The sequence below is a fragment of the Drosophila tropicalis genome, unplaced genomic scaffold (genome assembly GCF_018151085.1).
Source record: "Drosophila tropicalis isolate 14030-0801.00 unplaced genomic scaffold, ASM1815108v1 contig_805, whole genome shotgun sequence".
Classification (NCBI taxonomy): Eukaryota; Metazoa; Arthropoda; class Insecta; order Diptera; family Drosophilidae; genus Drosophila; species Drosophila tropicalis.
Genome location: NW_027173295.1, coordinates 2,576,460 through 2,600,210, shown reverse-complemented (window position 1 = coordinate 2,600,210; position 23,751 = coordinate 2,576,460). Strand labels below are relative to the sequence as shown.

At 37.9% G+C, this 23,751-nt stretch overlaps 4 protein-coding genes across 13 annotated transcripts in view; 1 reads left to right on the top strand and 3 right to left on the bottom strand.

The window, feature by feature from the left end:
• Window positions 1-213: 213 nt before the first annotated feature.
• LOC137579840 (uncharacterized) lies at window positions 214-1,870 on the bottom strand. Its single transcript, XM_068293670.1, is given in 4 exon segments — window positions 214-893; window positions 895-1,083; window positions 1,172-1,614; window positions 1,682-1,870. Coding segments are annotated over 4 exon segments (1,338 nt in total). The 5' UTR covers window positions 1,836-1,870; the 3' UTR covers window positions 214-341.
• A 428-nt stretch (window positions 1,871-2,298) lies between these two features.
• Window positions 2,299-10,973, bottom strand: stwl (stonewall). The gene is made up of 2 exons (XM_068293701.1): window positions 10,642-10,973; window positions 2,299-5,723 (listed from the first exon to the last, which is right to left on the bottom strand). The coding sequence occupies exons 1-2, from the start codon at window positions 10,781-10,783 to the stop codon at window positions 2,731-2,733; spliced, it is 3,135 nt and encodes a 1,044-aa protein (XP_068149802.1). The 5' UTR covers window positions 10,784-10,973; the 3' UTR covers window positions 2,299-2,730.
• Window positions 10,974-11,670: 697 nt separating this feature from the next.
• On the top strand, window positions 11,671-13,945 carry LOC137579865 (probable serine/threonine-protein kinase mps1). 3 transcript variants are annotated; one of them, XM_068293702.1, is made up of 4 exons: window positions 11,671-12,067; window positions 12,356-12,616; window positions 12,681-13,237; window positions 13,305-13,945. In XM_068293702.1, the coding sequence occupies exons 1-4, from the start codon at window positions 12,007-12,009 to the stop codon at window positions 13,677-13,679; spliced, it is 1,254 nt and encodes a 417-aa protein (XP_068149803.1). In that variant the 5' UTR covers window positions 11,671-12,006; the 3' UTR covers window positions 13,680-13,945. The 3 variants fall into 3 exon arrangements, with proteins under 3 accessions (XP_068149803.1, XP_068149804.1, XP_068149805.1); XM_068293703.1 differs by having other exon boundaries at window positions 11,673-11,836; XM_068293704.1 differs by having other exon boundaries at window positions 11,673-12,067; window positions 12,361-12,616.
• A 2,455-nt stretch (window positions 13,946-16,400) lies between these two features.
• bbg (big bang) overlaps window positions 16,401-23,751 on the bottom strand; it is a 141,210-nt gene continuing 133,859 nt past the window's right edge. For 7 of the 8 annotated variants that reach the window (XM_068294049.1, XM_068294050.1, XM_068294053.1 and 4 more), the window contains 5 exons: window positions 17,856-20,842; window positions 17,648-17,776; window positions 17,126-17,564; window positions 16,905-17,051; window positions 16,401-16,840 (listed from right to left, as the gene is read on the bottom strand). In XM_068294049.1, the coding sequence (XP_068150150.1) occupies window positions 16,692-16,840; window positions 16,905-17,051; window positions 17,126-17,564; window positions 17,648-17,776; window positions 17,856-20,842 (3,851 nt within the window). In that variant the 3' untranslated portion in view covers window positions 16,401-16,691. Of the gene's footprint in view, window positions 16,841-16,904; window positions 17,052-17,125; window positions 17,565-17,647; window positions 17,777-17,855; window positions 20,843-21,802; window positions 21,999-23,751 lie in introns of those variants that run through there. The other variant, XM_068294052.1, reaches the window with a different exon arrangement.

Below are 23,751 nucleotides of genomic sequence, written 5' to 3'. Positions count from 1 at the left end.
TCGATAAAAATAAATGTCGATTTTATAATGGAATATAAGCTGATTATTCTACAATGTCTTCTATACGGTCATTATCTTTTTTTATAGTAATCATCGCCACACCAGGGGAAACTGCTTATAAATCAAATATTGAAAAAAATAATTAAAAACAAAAAAAAAAACCCAACCTCTTAAGATTCTCCACGATTGTTGTTGATAAGAAACTACGTCTCCTTGTATTACTTTTTGATATAATTTATTAAAGCTGCTTTGAAAACAAAAAAAAATTATACACTAAGAATACAATACACACACATTTACATCAATTTAGATAGGGCTTTGAGTCAGAAGCCAGATCAAACTCAGATCCGGCGGCCACCTACCATAAACTCGAAGGCAGGTTTCTTAGGGGTTTCGTCAGCATCGGAGGCCACAGAGATGTCGGGAATCAAATCGGCATCAGCGGAAACAGCCTGAGGACCGCCTACCTTGAAGAACTGAGGGGGAGTCTTCAAGGCAAAGTTAGGTTTCTTGGGGGTTTCGTCAGCATCGGAGGCCACAGAGATGTCGGGAATCAAATCGGCATCAGCGGAAACAGCCTGAGGACCGCCTACCTTGAAGAACTGAGGGGGAGTCTTCAAGCCAAAGCTAGGTTTGTTGGGGGTTTCGTCAGCATCGGAGGCAACAGAGATGTCGGGAATCAAATCGGCATCAGCGGAAACAGCCTGAGGACCGCCCACCTTGAAGAACTGAGGAGGAGTCTTCAAGCCAAAGGCAGGTTTCTTGGGGGTTTCATCAGCATCGGAGGCAACAGAGATGTCGGGAATCAAATCGGCATCAGCGGAAACAGCCTGAGGACCGCCTACCTTGAAGAACTGAGGGGGAGTCTTCAAGCCAAAGCTAGGTTTCTTGGGGGGTTTCGTCAGCATCGGAGGCCACAGAGATGTCGGGAATCAAATCGGCATCAGCGGAAACAGCCTGAGGACCGCCTACCTTGAAGAACTGAGGGGGAGTCTTCAAGCCAAAGCTAGGTTTCTTGGGGGTTTCGTCAGCATCGGAGGCCACAGAGATGTCGGGAATCAAATCGGCATCAGCGGAAACAGCCTGAGGACCGCCTACCTTGAAGAACTGAGGGGGGAGTCTTCAAGCCAAAGCTAGGTTTCTTGGGGGTTTCATCAGCATCGGAGGCAACAGAGATGTCGGGAATCAAATCGGCATCAGCGGAAACAGCCTGAGGACCGCCTACCTTGAAGAACTGAGGAGGAGTCTTCAAGCCAAAGGCAGGTTTCTTGGGGGTTTCATCAGCATCGGAGGCAACAGAGATGTCGGGAATCAAATCGGCATCGGGGTGGGCAGAAAGATGTTTAGGGAATTCGAAAATCTGAGGTACACCCACGCGGAACATATGAGGTACACCGATAGCATGGAAATGATGCACAGCCTGTGGAGCAGATACATGGAATATTTCGGGTCTCATGGGGATATGGAAGTTGCGAATCTTCTGATCGAAAGCATCGGAGGCGACCGACATATCTGGAATCACATCTGTCTGATCGGCCGGAACATTATCGGCATCAGAAGCCACAGACATATCAGCCAGAGATTTTAATAATTCCTGAGCCTTAGCCAGGACACCTAGAGAAAAACATATTTATCGAATTCGTAAATCCAAATTATGAATTTAGACAGCGCCATTAATTACCATTTTTCTCGAGCATCTCGCGGAACTTCTGGGCATCTTCGGGAATATTCTGTATTTCGTAAATGGCATTGAAAGTCTTCGTTTTTGTATTGGGCAATGCCATAGCCACAAAGGCTAGCGATAAAATAATCGCACAAATTGAATAAGATTTCATGTTGCTTTCTCTGTTATTTTTTGTCTAACTGAATTGTCTAGCCACTTCACTGGCGCTTTTATACCAATGCCAAAGTTTCCTTATCATTTCGACCAAGACTTTTTATTTACGAGTCCGATTTCGTTTGGGGTTCACCCGAAATCGTATTCAGCAAAACTTTAAACTCACTGACGTGTAGGTTGGCTACCACTTTATCTTTAATATAAAAAACTATGTAGTATATACTGAATTATCTTTTATACTAAAAAGAAAAATCTTATCATTTGGATTCTATTGATGACGTGGACTCCATTGATGATGTGTACTTTATTGAAATGTTCAACAAAAATTGGGAAATAGAAAACCCGTGAAACAGTGTGACCATGCTTGTATTTGACTTGGAACATTTTTCAGTGTAAATGACTTACCAACGCACTTACCTGTTTGTACAATGATGGCCATATGAATAATAACAGTTGCAAACTTCGGAATTGGGGTTTTTATGTTTTATTTTAATATTAATGAGGATAGACAAACAAATATTTAATGCTCTACAAATTTTCTTCTTCTTATTTGAATAGGCAATTTAATTTTCAATATTTTTTTTTGTTTTTGTTTTTGTTTTTGCTATATACCTATGTATATATATGTAGCTATATATGTGTATGTATGAAAATAATTGGAATAGGATTCATCAAGAAATGCATATTTTAATGCAAATACTTGCAAAAAAAAAAAAAAAAAGTGTGTTTCTTATAATTTTCGTTGTTTTTTTTTTTTTTTTTTTTTTTCTTTTTTGTTTGCTTATATTCTATTAATGTGTGTAATAAGAAAAACAGAAAAAAAAATTATTTTAAAATTCGGAATAAGGTTAATGTGGCTGCTTATTGTGTAATTATTCATTTGTTTTGTTTTTTTACATTCCCAAGATATCGTCATGTTCATCAAGAGGATCTCGCGGCTCTCGTTTTAGACCGGCCAGCGAAAAATCATCGGCAGCTATAGTTGCGGCCATATCTATATCGCCATTACTACTCTGATTGTTATTGCTTGGTGGCGGCGAGTTTGAGCCAGAGCCGCCCAAGAGATTGGCCATGTTGACAGTGGGTGTTGCCACCGGAGCTTTGCTGTTAATAGATTGTGGTCCGGAGGAAATACCACCAGCACCACCTGTTGGTTTAGCTGCAACATTCTTGACATTGGCCACAACCAGGGATGTACGCTTGACTGGCGATTGCGATCGACGGAACTTGTTGGCCTGGGGTGACGACTTTACGGCACTGGGTTGAATGAAATCATTGAATGGAGTGGCGCCACCCTGAACGCTGGCAATTTGCGGAGTGCGGTGTTGTTGTTGTTGTTGATGTTGAAGTGCCGCCAAGACGCCCGAGGGTGAAGTTTGCTTTGGTCCAGCTGGCACGGTGTTATTCGATTTTCTTAGCAATGAAGCGGCCGATGCATCGCCCTGAACGGTCGACAACCGTGGACGCTGTTGAGGTGGCGTTGAATTGTCAGAAGATGGCAACATGCGACGTTTAGCAAGTTCAGGATTATTCTGATTGTTATGAGCGGCTTGTGTGGAAGTCTGTGTACCTTGAATTCCACCTGAACCACTTACACCACATACCGAAAAACGTCTAGACATTTGACGTATTTGTAGTGAAGCTACGCCAGCTGCTCTCTGTTGGCTAGCGGTTGCAATGGTGGACGCCTTCAATGGTCCAAATAGAGCATTCAACGATGAGTCCTGAGGTGTGCGTGCGGTGACAATACTAGAGGATGTTGTCTTTGGATTGGGGCCAGTTATAACCCGACTTACTGGCATTGGCGCGTCTTTGCGCCCATTCATTGGTAGTATTCGATATACTCGTTTCTCTTGCCCCGGTGATGTTACTTGGGCATTTACTTGTTTCTGCACTTGCTGTATAATATGACGTTGCAAATTGGAATCGGTCATTCTGTGTCCCGGCCGCGCTGGGGTTGGTTCCAAACTTCCTGTTGATGTATCGGCTGCATTGCATTTTGTATTCATTATTGTATTAGTCATTGATTCCGTACGCTTTGCGGCAGACACCATGCTAACTAGCTCCCTGAGCAAACGTAATTCCGGATCGGTAATATCTTCCAAGCCACTCGGTGTATTTATATTAAAATGCTGTACTTCTCCATTGGCTGGAAAATCGGTGGCATCATCAAATGTCTCCATTATCGCGGCAAATACCTTTTGCTTAAAGCGAAACTTTTGCCTTGCGTTCATTTGCTCCATTTGTGGCTGTACCATGTCCAGAAAATATTGGTCAGAAAAAACATCGGGACACTTAGTCTGGACACCGCGTTCACAACGCTTCACATACGTTAGAATAGGAGTGGACATTGTTGATACAGTACCACCAACAAGGCCACTATTATTATTCGATCCCGATACTGTTGAAATTGTTGCAGGATTTGTCTGCATTACAAACGAAGTGCTTGTCGCCTGGGCGGGATTAAAGCTAGTCGCGGTTAAAGACGAAGAACTTGTTGGAGTGCTGCTAATTACCACGGAGGGTAGACGCACAGGTTGAGGCGATGGAACGTCTGACAGCGATGATGTCGATACATTTGATTTAAGCTGCGATTGAGTGTAAACAGGGCCTGCTGTGGACCGCTTCGCTGTAATTCCACCACCAGAACTAGTAGCTGTGGCAGTTGTAGTTGTAATTGTTGCAGATTTTGGTGTAAGTGATAAAACTGCCTTCTTGGTGACTATATCACGACGTGGAAAGATCAATGAACTCTCTGAAGATGTCGATGATAGTGATGGCGGTGCTTTTATCTTCGGGACACCACCAAAATGTGGGCGTCGTGGATAGATGCCCTCAATACTGTTGTTTAGAGATGAGGTTGTTGATGATTTAACCGATACTTTTTCAGACTGAGCAGACTGCGAGGATGTTACAGATGTTGGTGTCGATGTTGGTGTGGATCCAGGTGTGGTTGTCTCTATTGATTTTGGGGCTTGGTCATTCTGAGTTTTACTCTGATTCACTAGGCTTCGTGGTACTGTAGTCATTTTGACGGGAGAGGTAGAACTCCTTAACATGTGCTCGGCTCCGGCAAGTATGGATTTGCGTCGTTGCAAACGGGTTAAACGTTGATCGCCGGTAGCTTTTTGAATTGGCAACTGTTTGATACCGTCGTTACGGGGTCGTCCCACACGTCTGCGTGTTCCTCGCGGCAATGACATCGTTTCATCGGCACTATCCTCTGTCATGGTTGTATCGCCTAAATAATCACTTGTCGAAGCAACTGATGTCGATGGTTTCTTACTTATAATCAAAAGATTATCACTATCGCTCTGCTTGATGAAAAACTCTTCCGTTTGTGGAGATTTGTTTGCGCTTGTAGAGTTTTCAGGACTTGTGCCTGATGTTAGAATAGGTGAAGCTTCCATACGCAACTCATCGAGTTCTTCTTCATCGGATGTATCTTTGTTATTGACTGCCTCAATCAATTCGCCATTTACTTTTTTATTACGATTGCCAGCGCTTTTCTCTATGGCTTGCTCTTCTTTATCTTCTTCTTTATTGCCACCCTTTTTGGCCAACTTCTCGCCTTCGACTGATTTGGGTGACGATTTTGATCCTTCTTTTATGGGCGCTGCTGCTTCAATAACCGAGCCCGGCGAAGAAAGGTCACTCGAATTGTTCATCTCGTTCTCACGGCCGCCTGAGGTACTTTCGCTTTTAGAATCGTCAGTGTCTTCTAGTATTTCGTCATTAACATCCATGTGAGGTAATAGAAACTTTAAATCATTGGCAAACAGAAAGGGAAGTCGGCGCTTGCCGCTCTGACGGCGTTGAATATCGTTGCTAAGCCAGCGTGCGTAATCGTTACGCAGTTGACGCCACCGCCGCTTACATTTCTCGACTGTGAGAAAGACAGAGATGAATATATAAACACACGTACAAACATATATGCTGCGAGAGAACGGGACGGGACTACTAAAACTAGCATAAAATCACTCTGTCCTGTACCTGTACACTTACATCTACACCTACCTGGTCCTGACAGATGGTCACATTTAGGGATGGAAAATTATATATTGATCTGATCCTAACTCAATAAGCATCATAAAAACTTTCTAACATGGATTTGCCAAGGCTGACGGAATCTGACCTAATCTTAAAAAGGAATCATAAAAATATATCTACATATATCAACTTCAACCCTTTGATAATGTATCCACTAAATATTAAGTACCTTCAGTTTTTCTATTTTAGGATCCTAGAGATTCAAATAATCACTTCGATTGCTATTGACGTTTTACTTATTGCCTTTTATCAATATGGTTGACCATGACAAACATCTGACCAATTCATGGCTACTCCCACGACAGGGGTTTATTACCTCAGCTAGGACATCTGTTAAACAGTTTATAATCTGTGGCCAATTTTTGCATAACAAATGACAACAAAATGGCTACAAGGAAAATTATATTTTCTTTTGGAAAATTAGGCATAAGAAACGCCTGTTTTGCCTTCTATTTGTGTTTAATTTTTCCCCTCAAATAGTACAGTCCCAAGTAATCCTTTTTGCACACTTAATTTTCCACTGTTGCACCACCATTTGCCATAAGTTACATATATGCTTCTAGCCTTAGTTTTACATGATTTGGTTATCTGTCATAAATGAATGTCAGCTAAGAATTGATGTTTAAATTCGGTTGGTTATTTGACCCCGTTATATAGTGAAATAAAGACCAACACATTGTATTATGCTTATTCCTAAGCTAGTAAGGACAGGGCCTAGACATCTTTCTTAATTTTGAGACAGTGTAACGAAATAACTATAACTTTAAAAGCCGAAGGCAATTAGAACTTAGCTAGACATAGAAAAGAAATTCGTCATTGTAGAAGTGTTTTTATAACCAGGGCATATTAATACTATAGTACCTATGTATGTATATATTCTCGATCATCATGCCGTCTATTCGACTAGATCAACCTATTGGATGGAAGATCAAACTCTCAACACTTCCTCAACAAAAATCCTTGATAATTGACAAGAAACTCTGCCCATAATATAGTAAAAGAAGTTTCTCTAGGAAACACCTGTTTCCTATAGCATAACAACAGTAACCGATACAATTAAAATCGTTCTATTATCACCAAAAACCTTAATCTACACAGCAGAAGCAGCAGCGATTCAAGCCGCAAAACCCTTAACCTGAACCCTCAGCAATCGGCTCACTGTCAGCCAAATAGGTCGTAGGACAAACAAATACTCGAACCTCAAATGCACCACTGATCCGTAGTATGGATTCCAAATGACTCACTTGGCCACCAAACAACACCACCAATGGCCAAGTAAAATTTAGCCCAATAAGAACTATAAAGATTACAATAGGAAAATAAGCAAATCCAAAGACGCCGAAATGAAAATATTAGACACTATTAAAGTGTGTTAAAGACTCCGCTTTGGACACACTCGCGAGTTTCTATTTAAAAGCCATCTTTCATAAAACTAAGTCTTCTCTAACCCTCCTTAAAGACTCCAACATTCTATTCATCAAACAATTTATACAAAAAGCAAAGTTATACCCTATATCCATATAAGACTCTATTTTCAACTGATTGTTTTTCTTCCAGCTCTATAATACATTTGTCAAAATAAATGCAATATGCTTGCAGTTGAGCAGGAATATAGAAACATTAGAACCTATCCACCATTGACTTCGACCCTATATAAGACGGCTGATACAGACAGATATTTGAATCTTTAGTATAAATCTGAAGTACAAATAGGTAGCAAATGTTAAGAAGCTTAGAACTGATGACAATAAATAGTTTCTGTTTGAGTACTGAACAATCAATTTATAACATATGAAACCTGACCTACAAAATCAAACAAATTGGCCTTACATTAAGTGTTTGTTCAACTGAAATAAGCACTTTTCTCATGAGAATTGAGATTTAAACTGGTTGCAAACACCCTTATCTCAAAAAATGTAAGCACAGAGTGACCATTTCGCCCTTTTACACACTTATCTCATAATAGAGTTATATCTACCTAGTTCTACATTGATTTGCCGTTCGAAATAGACCTTTAATTAGAAAGCATCATGGATGGAACTTCACCCAGAATCTCTCATTTAATTTAGCAAATGGATAATACAATTGGAATATATGTAGAAATTATCCCAATTGGACAAAAATGTATGCAATCTATAACGGAGAGTGTCAGGTTGATGACCGGCTTTGCTTGCAGCCCTATACAAGTTACATGGCTAGGCCAATTATTGGAAAGCTAGGTTCTTTACGCAAAAAGACAAACATATTTATTAGATTACACACGCGAGCACTATTTGTAAAAATATAAGCCAAAAAACCACAAACACAAACACACAAATTATAAAAGTTGCATTTCTTGGAAAACCTGCTCCCTCTCTCTCTCTCTTTCTTTCCCTTTGTAAAGTAATTAGCAAGAAGTTGCTTGAAATGGCAAAGAGACCTGTAATTATTTTCACAATTATTTTCCCACACATACTTACATTTGTTCCTAAGATGCCCAATATCTTTTATGTGACGTTTTTTATAGACAAATGAGCTGGAAAATAGTTAATAATGATGGAAACTTATGCCGGCAGTTTGGCCCTTCAGTCGAAAAGAACTCCAAAATAAAATGTGCCGGCCACGTGGGGAACCGGTTCACGGTTCACGGATCACGGTTCACGGATCACGCCGGACACTCTCCCTTATATGTATATTCACAGAAAGCACTGAAATGTATACCTAAAATTCTAGGCCCTCTCCTGTTGCAACATTAACTGATAAAATTAATTGAATTTTATACCTAACATGTTGTCCTTTATTGTTAAACAAAAAGCACCTAAGTCTTCTGGAGCAACTGAAGAATCTATTAACATTTTAACTTTAATTTAGAAAGAAAAAAAACTAACCAACTGGCTGTGTGAAAACTTTTTTACGCACTGTGGAACTTCTCTCAATATGAACAGACTAGAGCAGGCAAAAAAATTCGATTACATTATCAACAGTATTTATCGAAGGCCTCAGCTGTTTCGATAGGTCGATATGATGTCAGATGTTCGATGTATCGATTAGCATAGCCAACCACGTGCCGAATGTAACATGTGGTCACAAACATTTGTGTGTAGTTTAAAAGGCAACAAGAACGATTTACTCCTACCAGCATTTTCGTCTTTAAAGCGACTGACCCGGTATTTCGCTTTAAAACGTTTTAAAACCCAAATTTGTTTAACTTTAAAACCTAATTGATTTTTTTTAGTCAATTTATAGATTTATCCGCAAATTTAAAATTTAAAACAAATTTCCCGGTAATTCGCATTAAAGCGTTTTAAAATCAATAAAAAACAGATTTGGCATTTCGCATTAAAACGTTTTAAAACCAAAATAAATTAAACTTTAAAACTTAATTGGGTTTTTTTGGTCAATTTAATCCTCAAATTTAAAACGATTCACCGGGTAATTCGCATTAAAACGTTTTAAAACCAATAAAAAAAAGAGTTGTTTCAAAATTTTAATGGTAAAGCGATTGGCCCGGCATTTCGCTTTAAAACGTTTTAGAAACTAAATTAATTAAACTTTAAAACTTAATCGATTTTTTTAGTCAATTTGTAGATTTATCCTCAAATTTAAAATTTAAAATGATTTTCCCGGTAATTCGCATTAAAGCGTTTTAAAACCAATAAAAAACAGATTTGATTTCAAATTTAAAAGGTTAAAACGATTTACCCGGCATTTCGCATTAAAACGTTTTAAAACCCAAATGAATTAAACTTAAAAACTTAATCGATTTTTTTTTTAGTCAATTTATAGATTTATCCTCAAATTTAAAACGATTTACCATTTCGCTTTAAAACGTTTTAAAACCAAATTAAATAAAAAGATTTGATTTCAAATTTAAAAGGTTAAAACGATTTACCCGGCATTTCGCATTAAAACGTTTTAGAAACCAAATTAATTAAACTTTAAAACTTAATCGATTTTTTTAGTCAATTTGTAGATTTATCCTCAAATTTAAAACGATTTACCATTTCGCTTTAAAACGTTTAAAAACCAAATTAAATAAAAAGATTTGTTTTCAAATGAAAAAGGTTAAAAAGTTTTACCCGGCATTTCGCTTGAAAACCAAATTAAATAATATGATTTTTGGTCAAATTTTAAATTTAAAACGATTTACCCGATAATTTGCATTAAACTTTAAATTGCTATGCATATGGTAAAGGGAAATTTTTGCAAATCTTTTACCGCTTTAGATTTTTGTTTCTACGGATAACTGAAGCTCTTTTCATTGAAATTATCTAAATTATCTTCCACCAAACAAAAACGGACGTAAACCAGCTAAAAAGATGCTTTCCTTAATATGCTAAGCGGCTCGCAATTAGATATATAAAATAAGAAATAAACGCTTTAAACGACCAATACGAATTTTCCATTCCCATTTAAAATTGAATTAAAATCTTATTTAAGTCAACAAATAATTTTTTAAAAATAAAGTGGTTCATTATTATGCATGTGGTCAAGTTCGATAATCAAAACATAAAAATAACTAGTAATGTAAAGTGTGATTAATCGATTGCCGGCCATCGTCAAGCGAGCGGGCCAACTTGTTGGCAGGCGAATACTTTGCAACACTATCGATAGCAAGCAAATCGATTGGCGGGCGAAGAATGCGAATGCTTACAACACTAAACTTTTATATATATATGTATATATATACATACATATATATGCTTGCTGATATATATATATATATATATATATGTTATATGTGTATTTCCTAGAAAAGGGAGAAAAAATCTTACCAGAGTCACCCGTCTCAGCGGCTACCAAATCCCAACAGTTTTCTGTCGGTAACCTCTTTCTATAATTCTCGTCGTTTCGATCATAAAGCAAAGGTTGTTTACCGACCGCCCGCACTATTCGCAAATTCAATTCGTTGTTCATGCCTACTACTTAAAGCGACGGCGACGACGAGAAAATAAACAACACTTTTTGTTTTTCAATATTTGGCCACTGTTACCCGTCAATAATTCGTTTAGTTTGAAACCGATACAAGACGCGAACCAGTAAGTTGTAGTAAGGCGATGTTCAACGTGAAGCAGCAGCAGCAGCAATTTGTGAACGACAACTAAAAGCAAAACTCACACACACACAAACGAGAAAAACCAACGCATAGACCCACATAGACACACGCACACAGAAGCAAACATGTATTACTGTGCAGCTGGCTAGCGAGAGAGAACGATAGCGGGCGTGAGAGAAAACTACCAAAAAGTAAATTGGCATGTCAGATGCTAGGGTTGGCCAACAACAACCAGGGTCGACGAAACCAGAGAAATTTAAATGAAATATATTTGTACGCCTACTATATATTTATCTATGATTATGTTGCATATGTATTCAAAATGTTTTTATTTAGTTCAATAGCTCATAGCATGTCTTGGTTATGACACATGTTTGTATTTAAATAAGCATTAAATAAAGCGATTAATTTAGTTTTTGTGATTGTAAACATGAAATCAACAGTTGGCAGTTGAACATTTTATTTTGTTTCGTTTGTTTTGGCTCTTGTTGTTGGTATTTTTTGTTTCCTTTTTGTTTTCGTTTGTTTTGCTTCTACATATAATTCATGCAGCCTGGCAACGCTGTGACTGGCTCTCTCTCTCTCTCTCTCTTATTATCTCTCTGCCGTTGTGTGTGTGACAGAGGGGCAGTTAAAATTCTAGATCAAGGGGGCGTACTCTATATAAGTTCCCCTTTGTTAATTCAGAGCAACAGAACGCCGTCCATGTCTGTTGATTTGCGTTTGTTAGGTTTTCGCTTTCGTTTTTGTTGTTGTGTGTGTCGTCGTTTTGAGTTTTCTCTGCACGGCACATAGTACAAGACATTTTATTGTTGCGAAAAAAAAAACAATTTGAAATTAAATAGATATTCAATTGCTTGAATTCACATGTAATAAAAGGCAAATTAACCTGCCATCGCCCGGCTTAACAGAGAGTGAGTTAGTGAGAGAAAGAGAGTGAAAGAAAAGCAAGCAGCAGCAGCAGCAACAGCAAGAACGTTGACAACGACGCCAGCAACACACAACAATAGCCAGTAGCAACAGCAACGACACGGCGGCAGCATCTCGTTCACACACATACAAGCCATTTTGGGTTCACAAACAAATGTTATTTTTTAAGAAATCGCTTAAACAACTTGTCACTGAGTATCACGTCCAGCAAGAAGGTGAGTAATTTATAGAAATTTCAAACAACAATCTCAATGCAAACGCCATTGCTAAAACGGCGCGCCAAACAGCTGTTGCTGCCTATGCTGCTGCTGCTGCTGCTGCTACTACTGTTGTTGCTGTCGCTATGTTAGTTGGCCGTTGCTGCTATCGCCACACACTGCAAGAATGTCGCCAACAATGAAATTGCTGTGATTGTTGCTGTTTTTGTTAATTCATTTAATAATTCTTTGGTTTTGTTATGGTTTTCTTAATTCTTTATTGTTTCTTTTCGTTCGCTTCTAAAGAAAAGTATTTAGATATGAATACAAGACGCAGCACTGGCAGTAATATACGCATTAAAATAAATAATTCATCATCAAAATCATATGCCATGGCTGGATCATTGAATAAGAATCTAACTCCCGAATGGTACGAGAAGAATGCCAAAATATGTGGCCTAGTATCACAACATCCCTATATGTATGACCGTTCCCATCCCGATTATATGCGTAAATCAAGTGTAGATAATGCCTGGCAGGAGATATCAGAGTCAATGCACGATTCGGGTAAGTTGAATAACAATAAATCTAGTGGTCATTTCCATCCAACGGTGTCTCCCTTTCATCATAGTGAAAAAGTGCAAGGAACGTTGGCGCAATATCCGTACAAGTTTCGCACGTTCCATCAATGTTCATAGTGCATCGGGATCCAATCGTATGAAACCGTATTATCTGACCAATGAGTTGCAATTCCTTAAGAAGCATATAACACCCGGTGTACCTATACCCATACGTGGAAGACGTTCACGTGCCAGCAACATTGATCCTGATGATGATGATGACGATGATGATGATGATGATGAAGATGATGCCGATGATGAAGCAATCGAAGAGGAAGATGTCAAACTAACTGTCGAAATTAATAAACATTCATTGAGTAGCAATGAGAATAGCCGTGATAGTTCTCATTTGGCCTCCGATGCGGAGCATGCGCAGATTAACAATGATAATAGCAGCAGAAAAAACAACAACAACAACAACGGTGTCCATTGCAAAAAGGAGCACGAAGAGATGCTGGGCCAAAGCACTGGCGATGAGTCCTATCAAACCAGTAATCGTGCTTGTCCGCCCAAAAAGCGTCAGCGTTTAAATCTAGAAAAGAATAAATTGCATGACCCTAAGGAGAAGGTATATATACACATACATATATGCACATATAATCTATATATACTCATTTGAAAACTATTATTTTTAGATACAAACTCCAAATTGCATAACTTCTGTACCTCCACAACAAGCACCAGCACCAGCTACGGCCATCGATTTCGATGATGCCTTCCTTCAGAGTCTTCGTCCAGAGATTAAACATATGAATTTTCATCAGAAATTATATTTTAAACGACGTGTCTATGATCTTTTGGGTGAAATCTTACAAAATAATGAAGAGCCCTCCCCTTTGCATGATCATCAAAAGCAACAACAGCAGCAGCAGCAACAGCAACAAATGGTAGCCCGTTCTATTCTAAATGGGGGCGGTGGTGTAAGCGCCACGCCCTCGGGTGCTTTACAACATTTGGGTTTGACACTGCAGCTACCCAAATTGATGCCCAGAACAACCAAAGAATCATAAGGATGTGTAATGTTTCATACACTGCTTTCACATTCGAATTTAAATATTTAAAAAAAAAACCATACAAATTATAAGCTTCTATCTATAAATATCTCTATATATACATATATATGTAAATATATAGAAATAAATTTTAAATTGTTTCAAATGTAATATTTACATTTGTGATAGTAAGAAAACCTGTATATGTGTGTGTTTTGTCGATAATCATTTGGAAATAAACGAATTACATTTTTTTTTTCTCTCATCATTGACTTAAAACTATATATGAAATATTGTTTTACATAATCGCATTATAATTATTTATTTATTTTGAATTCAATGGGCTGTCAATAAGGGTAAATATATGTATATAAAGGTAATAAATTGCATAAGGCCTTAAAGAGTCTTGCCTTTTATCTTATACAGTTATGGTCAGTAGGTTAGCCCCTTTTTTTTAACTTTGATTTTGATTTTCTCGGCTCCCAAGAAATTTAATGAAGAAATTTTTTCAGTTATTTGATGGTTATTGCATTCAGATGATGACTCATAATTATTGTCATGTCAGCTTTCGACGTTTTTTTTTAATAGTTTAGCCCAGTCTCTCCAAAATCTTTAATATTATAGTTAGACATGTGAATTCTTTGAAGAAGTTGTAGAACTAGTTAATCTAAGACAAACTGCATACCAAAAATGTTCAAGTTAGCCCCAGTACTTGTTTTGGGGCTAATCGAAATTTCGGCTTTTTCTATGAAATTCTTGAGGTCGTTTGGTTTGACGCCGATTTTCGATACCAATTAAAGCTACAGTCCTTTTTTCTTGATCAACGTATGAAAGTAAAGTGAATTTCCCGTCAAACGATACATGTTTTATAAAAATCGGACAAAAAATTAGTTATGATTCAACGCCTATCATTTTTGTATGTATGTATGTATGTACATATATCCGATGTTACTACATTCCATATCTCCAAATTGTTCGAGAAATCCTTTCTTGTAATTGGAAAACTACTTGCCAAAACAAGCTTGTTATTTATACGTGCGAAGGAGGATCTGTGAAAGTAGTCCAAAAACCTGATACAGTGGACCCACGGTTAACCAACACAATTCTTACCAGCATCGTGTCCGTTAGGCGAAACCACTTCTCCCACATGAATCAATGTAAAATGAAATAATGCGTTTTAGGTTCACTTTTTACATGTTTCAATTTGAACTGTCATTAAAAGAAACTAACATATAATGCCTTAAAACTTTTAAAAAACTAAATGATTAGCCAAGCTTTCCTTAAGAGTAAAATGAGCAAGGAACCGAATATGCATTGGACAGAAGAAGATATCTACAATAAAAAACAGAGAGTTTGGAAGAAAATGGAAGTTTCTATAAGATAAATGCGGGATTTTCCTGTTCCAGAATTTTACGTGCAATTTGGGTTTGTTCCTGGTCAACGAATATTTGTTTGTTAAGCGAGACACTTTTCCCCTAAATACAATCTGTTCGTTATTCAAAGCGTTCGTTAAACGAAGGTCCACTGTATAAGGAATTTTAAAGTCGTTTGTATTATAAGGATGAAATTCCTAAAGATCAAAACTTGTTTGATTTCTCTATCCTTATGTCTTTTAGGTAAATTGCTTACATCTCTGAGGGTAAACTGTGATTTTTAATGCATTCGTAGTTCAAATCGACCTGCTAAGTATGCAACTAAAAATTCCATTGCTGTTCCACTTGCGTTTAAAGAAAGAGACGAAAGAATTTCATACGTTTCGATCTCAATGAAATACAATAAAAAAAAGAACTATATGCACGTCGTTCAATGTTTTAATAGCATTTGAATCCCTCCAAGATTTGTTATTAATATTTCATTTTTGTTTTTACGTAATATTGATCATTGAAATAACTAACCTTATTGTTTTTGGACTAGGTCATCAAACTTTCAGAACAGATTTCGAATCTAAAAAAAAAAAATTCAATAACAAAAACCCATTAATTGTTATTGATTTTAATTGAAACAGAATTAACTAACTTAACAATAAAATAATCGCTAAAAACCGATATAAACCGATTTGAGTAATTTGAAAATTAATCGGTTTGAAAATGTTCAGAATATAAACTTTAGCAGAAGCAGAGGGGTTTTGGTTGGACTCTAAAGAATTTTATATTTAAAAATTTTCAAATTTCATATTTTGTATTTTTTTTATTCATTTATTTCGTTTTCGTATATATATGTACGTATATTATATATATATATGTTTTTTTTGTTAAGTATATTTTTTTAAGCAAATACTTTTGTATACGTAAACATTTTTGTGTTCGATTTGTTTTTCTTTTTGTTTGTTTAAATAATTATTAAAAAAAAAAAAAAATTGGTAATATACATAATATAACGTTCCCGTATAATTTATGGCATAAAATATGATAATTTATTTCGGTTCCAAAAAAAAAAGCCGTGCCAGGTTTTAGGTTAGAATCGAAATACCCAATCGCAATGCCAATAATGCTTGGTAAATACATACATACATACATATAAGGAAAATGCCGCATGTTCCATTTTCGATCAAGAATAGATTTTGTTTTATATGTTTTTTTATAAATACGTTAAGTAGTCAATAGGTTAGAGATATATGTATGTATATATGGTAGATATATGTAGTATGTAGTAGATATATATATATGTTTTGTTTTTTTGTTTTGTTTTATATGTACAAAATATAATCATTGATATTTGAAATAATTAAACAAATTGCACTTTAAAAAATATATAAAATTTATAAATATCAGTATATAAATGTATATGTATATATATGTATACTTAATAGTATAGTTATGTAGGTTTTCTCATTTAAATGCAAACAAACAAAAAAAAAAAAATTATATGAATTTTGGGTACCCAAAACAAAAAGTCCCAAAATCAACTTAAAAACTATGGCATAAAAAAACAAAAAAAAAAAAAAAAATGTATATATATTTAATTATATTAATTTAAGTATAAATTGTGGCGCATTGTTTGCTGGTGGTGTTGATTGATTGATTGATTGGCTTAGGCAAACGAAATCTTGACCGGACCCAGCGGCAATTGCTTCATATAATTCCAAGCATCGACTCGGGTCATGCGCGCTGTGGAGGCACCATTAATGCAAACGATTGCATCCCCATTTCGCACCTGGTTTGTCTTTTGAGCGGCACCACCTATAATCAAGATGTGTTTGGTTGGTTGAGTGTGATCGAGAGAGAGATCGTTGGTATATCTTACCCATGAAAACCTTTTTCACAATCAGGGGACGATTTCCTAGTGGGGAATCAAAGCCGCCCTCAATGGAAAAACCTAGACCACAGCTATCCTTGATAATTTCGACACAACGTGCTCCCCCACCAACCGCAGAAGAGCCAACATCCTCAGCTAATAAGAAAAAGACAATTGGAAAAGGTGAGTACAGTGAGCGAGTGAACGATTGGAAGAGACGGGGGCTTTACCTTGCGCCCTAATTTCCGCTGCTATGGCATTGCGGGCTTCAGCGGCACGTTCCAACAATTCGCTAGTGCTCAGCTTGGCTGCATCTCCTCGTGATAGTTGACGACGTGCCCTAATGCCAGCTATGGTTGCCTCAGCATCCATATCTGCTATTTGTGCTGATGGACTATTTGATCCTGTACTGGGTGTACTAGTGGGTGTTCCATTATTGGCGGGACCAGCACCACCAACACTTCCTGCCTCCTCATTGGACACTATATCCAAATCCAAATCTAGAGATCGTGAGGCCTTATGATAGTTTCGTTTACGTTCATAGTCCAATTCAGTGGGCTTCTCATTCAGTGAACTGAGTGATCCCAATGATGAGCGTTTCTTGTTCAAGGGTTTAATGATAAGCGATTCGGAGCGTGTGACAACCAGAACAACCTCGGGACGTGGTGTCTAAACAGAGAGAGAGAGAGAGAGAGAGAGAGAGAGAGATTAATGAGAATCCTTGTCAGACTGTATCTATGTGGTGTACTTACCTTCAATACACTTATCGATTCTCTATGGGTCAAACCACGCATGCTCATGCCATTGACTGCTAATATGCGATCACCCTTCTTAAGACGACCATCCTTGGCTGCTGGTGTATTGCTCAGTATTTTGTGTATCTGTTGAATTGACATGAACATTACATTATATACATTGGATATACCATCTCTCTCTCTCTCTCTCTTCCTCTCTACTTACCGTAATCTCCTTGGCCTCATAATCAGAGCCACCGGCTAAAGTAATGCCAATGCTACTCTCGGGTGTGTCCCTTTGTAAGACTATAATAAATGCTTCGGGTGTCTTAAGCGGTGGATCGGCCTCCTCAACAATCTGTTGCACATCCTGAGCGGTTATCAAACTTTGATTGCTACCCAATGAGGAGAAACTACCAAATTCGGTGGCTGTCTCCTGGGTGGTGCTAACATTCTGTGTTGTTGAACTGACACCCGAAGAGCTCGAGGCCAGCGAGTCCAGCGATGAGAAACGCTCATGATGTGGCTTTGTTGTGGTGGTGCTGCTGTTGATGGTGGTGGTGCTTGGAGTGGAGCTAGGAATTATCATTTTGTGTAAAGTGACACTTGGTAAGGGCATTGGAATGATATTGGTGGTGCTGTTGGTGGTGGTGTGGTTTGCTGCTGCTGCTGCAGCTGCTGCAGCTGCAGCGCTACGTTCAAATTTCTCTCTTAGTTCGGCTGTTTTCACCTTTGGTGGTTCACGTTTTAGTGGTGGCTGTTGTAATGCTGCTGCTGCCACTTGAACTGTTTGTGGGGTCTGAATCACAGGCTTGGCAGCTAATAGCAACTTTTGCTTTTGTTGCTCGACCTTCTGATTGGCGCCATCATCGCCCTTGAAGCTAGCCTTTCGTTCCTCATCTATGAACATGGCACTAATTTTAGCTGGACAATCGGAACGACGACTGCTATCATCTGTATCGGATGTTAGCTCATAGGCAGCCACATTGATTAATTTATCAACTACCAATTGTTGTTGTTGTTGTTGCTGCTGCTGTTGCAATTGCTGTTGTTGCTGCTGATGGAGTAGTTGCTGTTGCTGCTGCTGCTGCTGTTTGTAACTGGAAATTGGTTTCATGCGACGATTAGCAGCTAAAGCACATGCCTCACCATCAGTACTATCATTATCCTCCTGATCCTGGCCACGACTTTTGGCACTACGATTTTTGGCCGAAGCCAGAATACTCTTACGATTATTAGCGGCCAATTCATTGCCATTCATTTGGGTCTTCAATAGACGTCTGGTCAAATCGATAGCCGGTGTGCTACCCAATGAACTGCAACTAGCCTGCGAGCCGGCCGATGAGCCCGACGTCAATGTGGATGTATTTGAACTGGCTATCGATGTGTTTGTCTCTGAGCTAAGTGTCCGTGTGAGAGCAAATTTCTCTGGCGGTGTGGGAACACGAACTGTGGTGGAGAATACCGAATCGGTGTCGCTTTCCTGATCGGCAAACGCATGTGGCGATTGCATCGCACGAATGGGTGCTGATGTTGTTGTCACTAGAGCGGCCGTTGCTAATGATGTGCGTGGCGGCTTGGCCGGTGGCTGTGATTGCGAGGATTGGGATAATTGTGTATCCAATTGAGATGGAAGACTTGCTCCTCCTCCGCCACCTCGTCGTGTTGTGCCGAAAATACTGCGATAAGGACTATTAGAAACCGCTGCAGAAGCAACCGCCGGGTTACTCAATTGGCTAGTGATTCTAGGACGCGTCTCACCGAGACCACTGTCTGTGCTATCCTCCCCGCTGGCTGCCAATTTCACTTGACTCTTGATCTCAGGCAAATCGAGTATCGGCTCCAACAGCTGTGGTCTCTCGGGTATGACTAGACCCCTTAGTTTCGATAGACTACGACGACGTTGTTCCAATATATTGGTTATGGCAGCCTTACGATTGGCCGCCTCACCCTCACCCGAGAAACTAATGCGACGCGCCAAGGCAGCTGTTACCGCTGAGGCTGATGACGAGCCATTGCCGTACGACGATGCTGATCCGGATGATGCATGACTTCTACGTGGCAAGGAGGCATAGTTGCTGGTATTTAGAGAATACATTGAATCAGCCACATGCAATTGGGGCAATTGTTTGGCCAATTGATATTGCCGTTGGACATCGTTCAAATTCTCAACACTCATAGCACGTGTCTTTAGGGCAGGAGGTGGATTTGATGTTGAGGCCTCCAATAGATTCTCACTGCTCATGTTCAATGGTTTGCGTGAGAAACTGGATATTGTAGTGGTAGTGCTTGGAGATGGTGGTATCATATCTAAATCATTGCTCGACGAGAACATTGCAATTTTATCGCGTACCGATTTCTCAGATTTCTCATCTTTACGCCAATCGCTGGATTTACGCATTCCAGTTGTAGCGGGAGCGTGTGCAACCGATGACGAGGAAGTGTTGCTCAAGGAACGTTGATAGTCATGATGAGGACGGGTTGTGGTTGTATTACTACTCTTCTTCATCATCGTTGGCAATTCGTTGGCTATGCGGGCATCTTCCACATTGATCACCAAATCCTGACGATAAACTTTACGTTGTTGTGGCGGCATTGCTGTTGCTGTTGTTGTTGTTGTTGTTGGTGGTGGTCCAGTTTTGGGTAATGGTGGTGCAGCGGCGTTGTTGTTGTTGTTGGTGGTGGCTGTTGTTGTTTGCATTTTGTTATTATTTTTATTGCTGTTATTGTTATTGTGCTCAAAATGAAGCTCCGTGGCGTTGGTGCCAACTTTGGTTGTTTGTGACGACGACTTTAGGTGAGTCAAGTGCTGCTGCTGCTGCAGCGGTTGCATAATTACAAGCGGTTCACTGAAATTTGGTGGAAATTCGTGGCCATCGGGTGGTAGACGGGAATATGTGGGTGGTGAGGCGTAGCTTAGATAATCCTGCACCAGCAATTGTTTGGTTGTTGTTGTCTGTATTAGATGTTGCTGTTGTGTGGTGGTTGTTGTTCCTGATGCTGCTGCTGCTGATGTTGTTGTTGTTATTGTTGATGCTGTAGCGCTGCTTAGCAGCTCCATTTTGTTGGCAGTTGATGGAGAAGACTTTTTCAAACTGGAAGTTGAAGCTGTTGTGATAATTGTTCCTGCTGTTGGTGTTGCTGTACTACCAATAGTATTGCTGTTGCTATTGTTGTTGTTGTTGTTGTTGTTGTTGTTAAGGGTACCAAGATCTGTAAAGGATTAACAAAAGAACGAGAGGCAAAGGGAAAGGTATGGGTTAGTCAACATACAAGACACAGGCACACAAACAAAAGGAATATACAAACATAATAACAATAAGGAATACACAATTGGCGGGAATTGTAAATACATTGGAAAGTTTCCAATATTCTTTCTCCATTAAATTGATAAAATTTCAAGTTCAAATTGAATTGAGCAAGTTGTAAACTTTTCAAACTAAAAACAATTCGTTGGATTCTTAAAACCAATATCTTTTTGTCTATATTCTCTTCATTCAGTTGTAATTCCCAATTGGTTTTAGCGATAAAGTAGTTACAATTCTAGAATAATGAAACAACTTGGTAGTTCTTGATATAGAGGTACACAGATTATCCTCGAATAACTACAAAATAAATATATTTAAACCTTAAATGTTTAAATGCTTTAAAGTTTATTTCAAAGAATTAAGAAAATGTGAAAGTAGGCTTGGGTAGCTCATGAGTGAGTGAGCAAAATGAATGGCTCACTGAGCTGGGTCCTTCAATATGGTTCTTTTTTTGGCTTACTAGCTCATTTTGACTCAGTAGTTCAGTTTTGCTAACTAGCTCAGTTTTGCTCATTCACTCTTATGGCTCATTTTGAGTTCAATGAATGGATCTCAAAGAATGTTTATCGGTCATGAGCTATCGGCAAGTGAGTCAGTGAGCCAAATGAGTGAGTTGGCTCACTTCGGCAAAAAGAATGAGTGAGCCAGTTCACCTCGATGATCTGCTTTTACCCAAGTCTACATACATACATATGTGAAATAGATCATATAAGAAAATCTTTTCCTACTCTTTTGATGATATTTATAACATAAAATAAAGTCGTAGTTGAAACAAATTTCATTATCCAAATAGTAATTAAGTAAAGTTGTTGTTGTGTTTATTAAGAGATCTATTCAAAGAGGTCTCAATTTGTAAGCGGCTTAAGTCCACAAGATTCCAAGACAAAGTTTCTTTGGAGTATCGCAAAACAAAGAAATTAAGTAGTTAGTATATTTCAATAAACTCTTGATCGAAACAGAGAGAGAGGGGATCAGGATTAACGGATATAGGGGATCGGACAAGATTATGTTTTGTTGATAGTTCTTTTGTCTTCAGAGATATACTGAATTCGCATAGTAAGCTGCAAGTTTTTAAATGTGTCCGAAACAAAAAAAAAAGAAAAAGAGAAATATATAGATAGATAGATAATAGTCTATATTAGTTTGCAAGAGGAAGGGGAAAGGAGAGCCGACTGACTAGCTCTCTTACAAAACACTAAATATATAATTATTTCTAATGCCGAAAAGACGAAAGAGAAAAACTTTCGCCCCGTCAAATAGTTGTCATTAGTATGAGCTAACCCGGCAAAACAAAAGCGAATCTTACTTAAAGCAATTAAAAAAAACCAAAAACAAAACAAAAAATTCACTACAAAAAGCGGGGGAACTGAGAAAAATGGAAAAAAAAACCGCAACACACAAAATAGTTTGTGGTTGACAAAACGTTGCTGCCGCTAATAACAATAATAATGGTAAAAGATTTAGGGTAAACCTAAGGTTGTTTCTTCTGTGTATAGGAAAAGCGAAAGTTACGGATCGTTTTTTTTTTTTTTTTTTTGCAAAAACAAAGAATACTGTAAAATGAATGGGGAATAAACGATGGGGAATGGCGGAGGCGACCGACACAATGACAATCGTTCGCAGAAGTTCCAGTTTGACATTCTTTTTTAAACCTTTTTTTTTGTCGGGGGACTGGACTACTAGGTAAAAAAAAAAAAACAAAAGAAATATACAAATTTCTATTTAAATTTATGGTTTGTTTATTTTAGTTTTAGTTTTTTTTTTTTTTATGATTTATTTTCTTATTTGTTTGCATTTGAAAGACGGAAAGAGTTTCTAAATGGCTAATGAGCGTAAAATTTAAATGAAACTCATCGACACAAAAGTGCCAGAGTCCACCCACAACAACTATCATCATCATCGTCATCGTCATCGTCATCTTCGTTCGGTCGGTGGAGGGGGTGGGTCAGGTGAGATTCATGTAAAAATTTGCATATTTAATTAAAGCTAAGCAAAAAAAAATACAAATATAAAAAGAATACGACAAAAAAGAAATTGCAAAAAAAAACGAGGCTAAATTTCATTAAAATGAAAACCGCTGCGTAGAGGTCTTTTTTAAATTGTTGTTGTTGTGGCTGTTGTTGTTGTTGTTGTTATTATTTGGTTTGTGTAAGTTCTAGCCAAAAATGGCAAACAGCGCGAAATGTTAATGAACTTTTGCAAATGTAAACGAGGCAAAAAAAAAAAAAGCATTCTTTTTTTTATGAATGAAAATCATGTTTATATTTTAGCCGCATAGGCAGAAAAGAAGAAACAAATAAAAAAAAAAAAAAAAATTTAAGAAAAAATAGCAAAAACACACACAAACACACATGTACGAGGAGTGCGTGAAAAATCGGTAAATGTAAGTTTTTGACCTCTAAAACTCAGAAGGTTGCGGAAATCTCTATAAAAAAAACTTTCAGACGATCCAATGGTTAGAGCAAAAAACAACAACTGTTATGTAATAGAGGCTTATACTATATTAAGGCTATAAACAAAATCTTAGCTAAGATTTGTGTTAAGTTCTTGGTCGAGATAAATCTTACACAAGAACTCCATAGATACAGAGAGAGAGAGAGAGCGAGAGAGAGAGTGAAAGAGTAATGAAAAAGGCAAGAAAGCAAAAAAAAAAAAAAAAAAAAAAACTTCAGAGATCTGTCAATTAAAATTTATACTAAATTGACATTATTTCTATATTATTTTCGATTTTTAACATACCCAAGTCGTTAAGCACCGATCTAGATAAATTACAATAGCCATAACAGATTTCCTTACAGTTTACAATCAAAGATG

What these genes read in the sequence shown, in the direction of transcription:
- LOC137579865 (XM_068293702.1), top strand. Translation starts at nt 12,007, where the DNA reads ATGTTATTTTTTAAGAAATCGCTTAAACAACTTGTCACTGAGTATCAC. An exon ending in GTATCACGTCCAGCAAGAAG is followed by an intron (nt 12,068 to 12,355) that starts GTGAGTAATTTA and finishes TCGCTTCTAAAG; the next exon opens with AAAAGTATTTAGATATGAAT. An exon ending in TGCATGACCCTAAGGAGAAG is followed by an intron (nt 13,238 to 13,304) that starts GTATATATACAC and finishes TATTATTTTTAG; the next exon opens with ATACAAACTCCAAATTGCAT.
- stwl (XM_068293701.1), bottom strand. Translation starts at nt 10,783, where the DNA reads ATGAACAACGAATTGAATTTGCGAATAGTGCGGGCGGTCGGTAAACAA. An exon ending in CGCTGAGACGGGTGACTCTG is followed by an intron (nt 5,724 to 10,641) that starts GTAAGATTTTTT and finishes TCTTTCTCACAG; the next exon opens with TCGAGAAATGTAAGCGGCGG.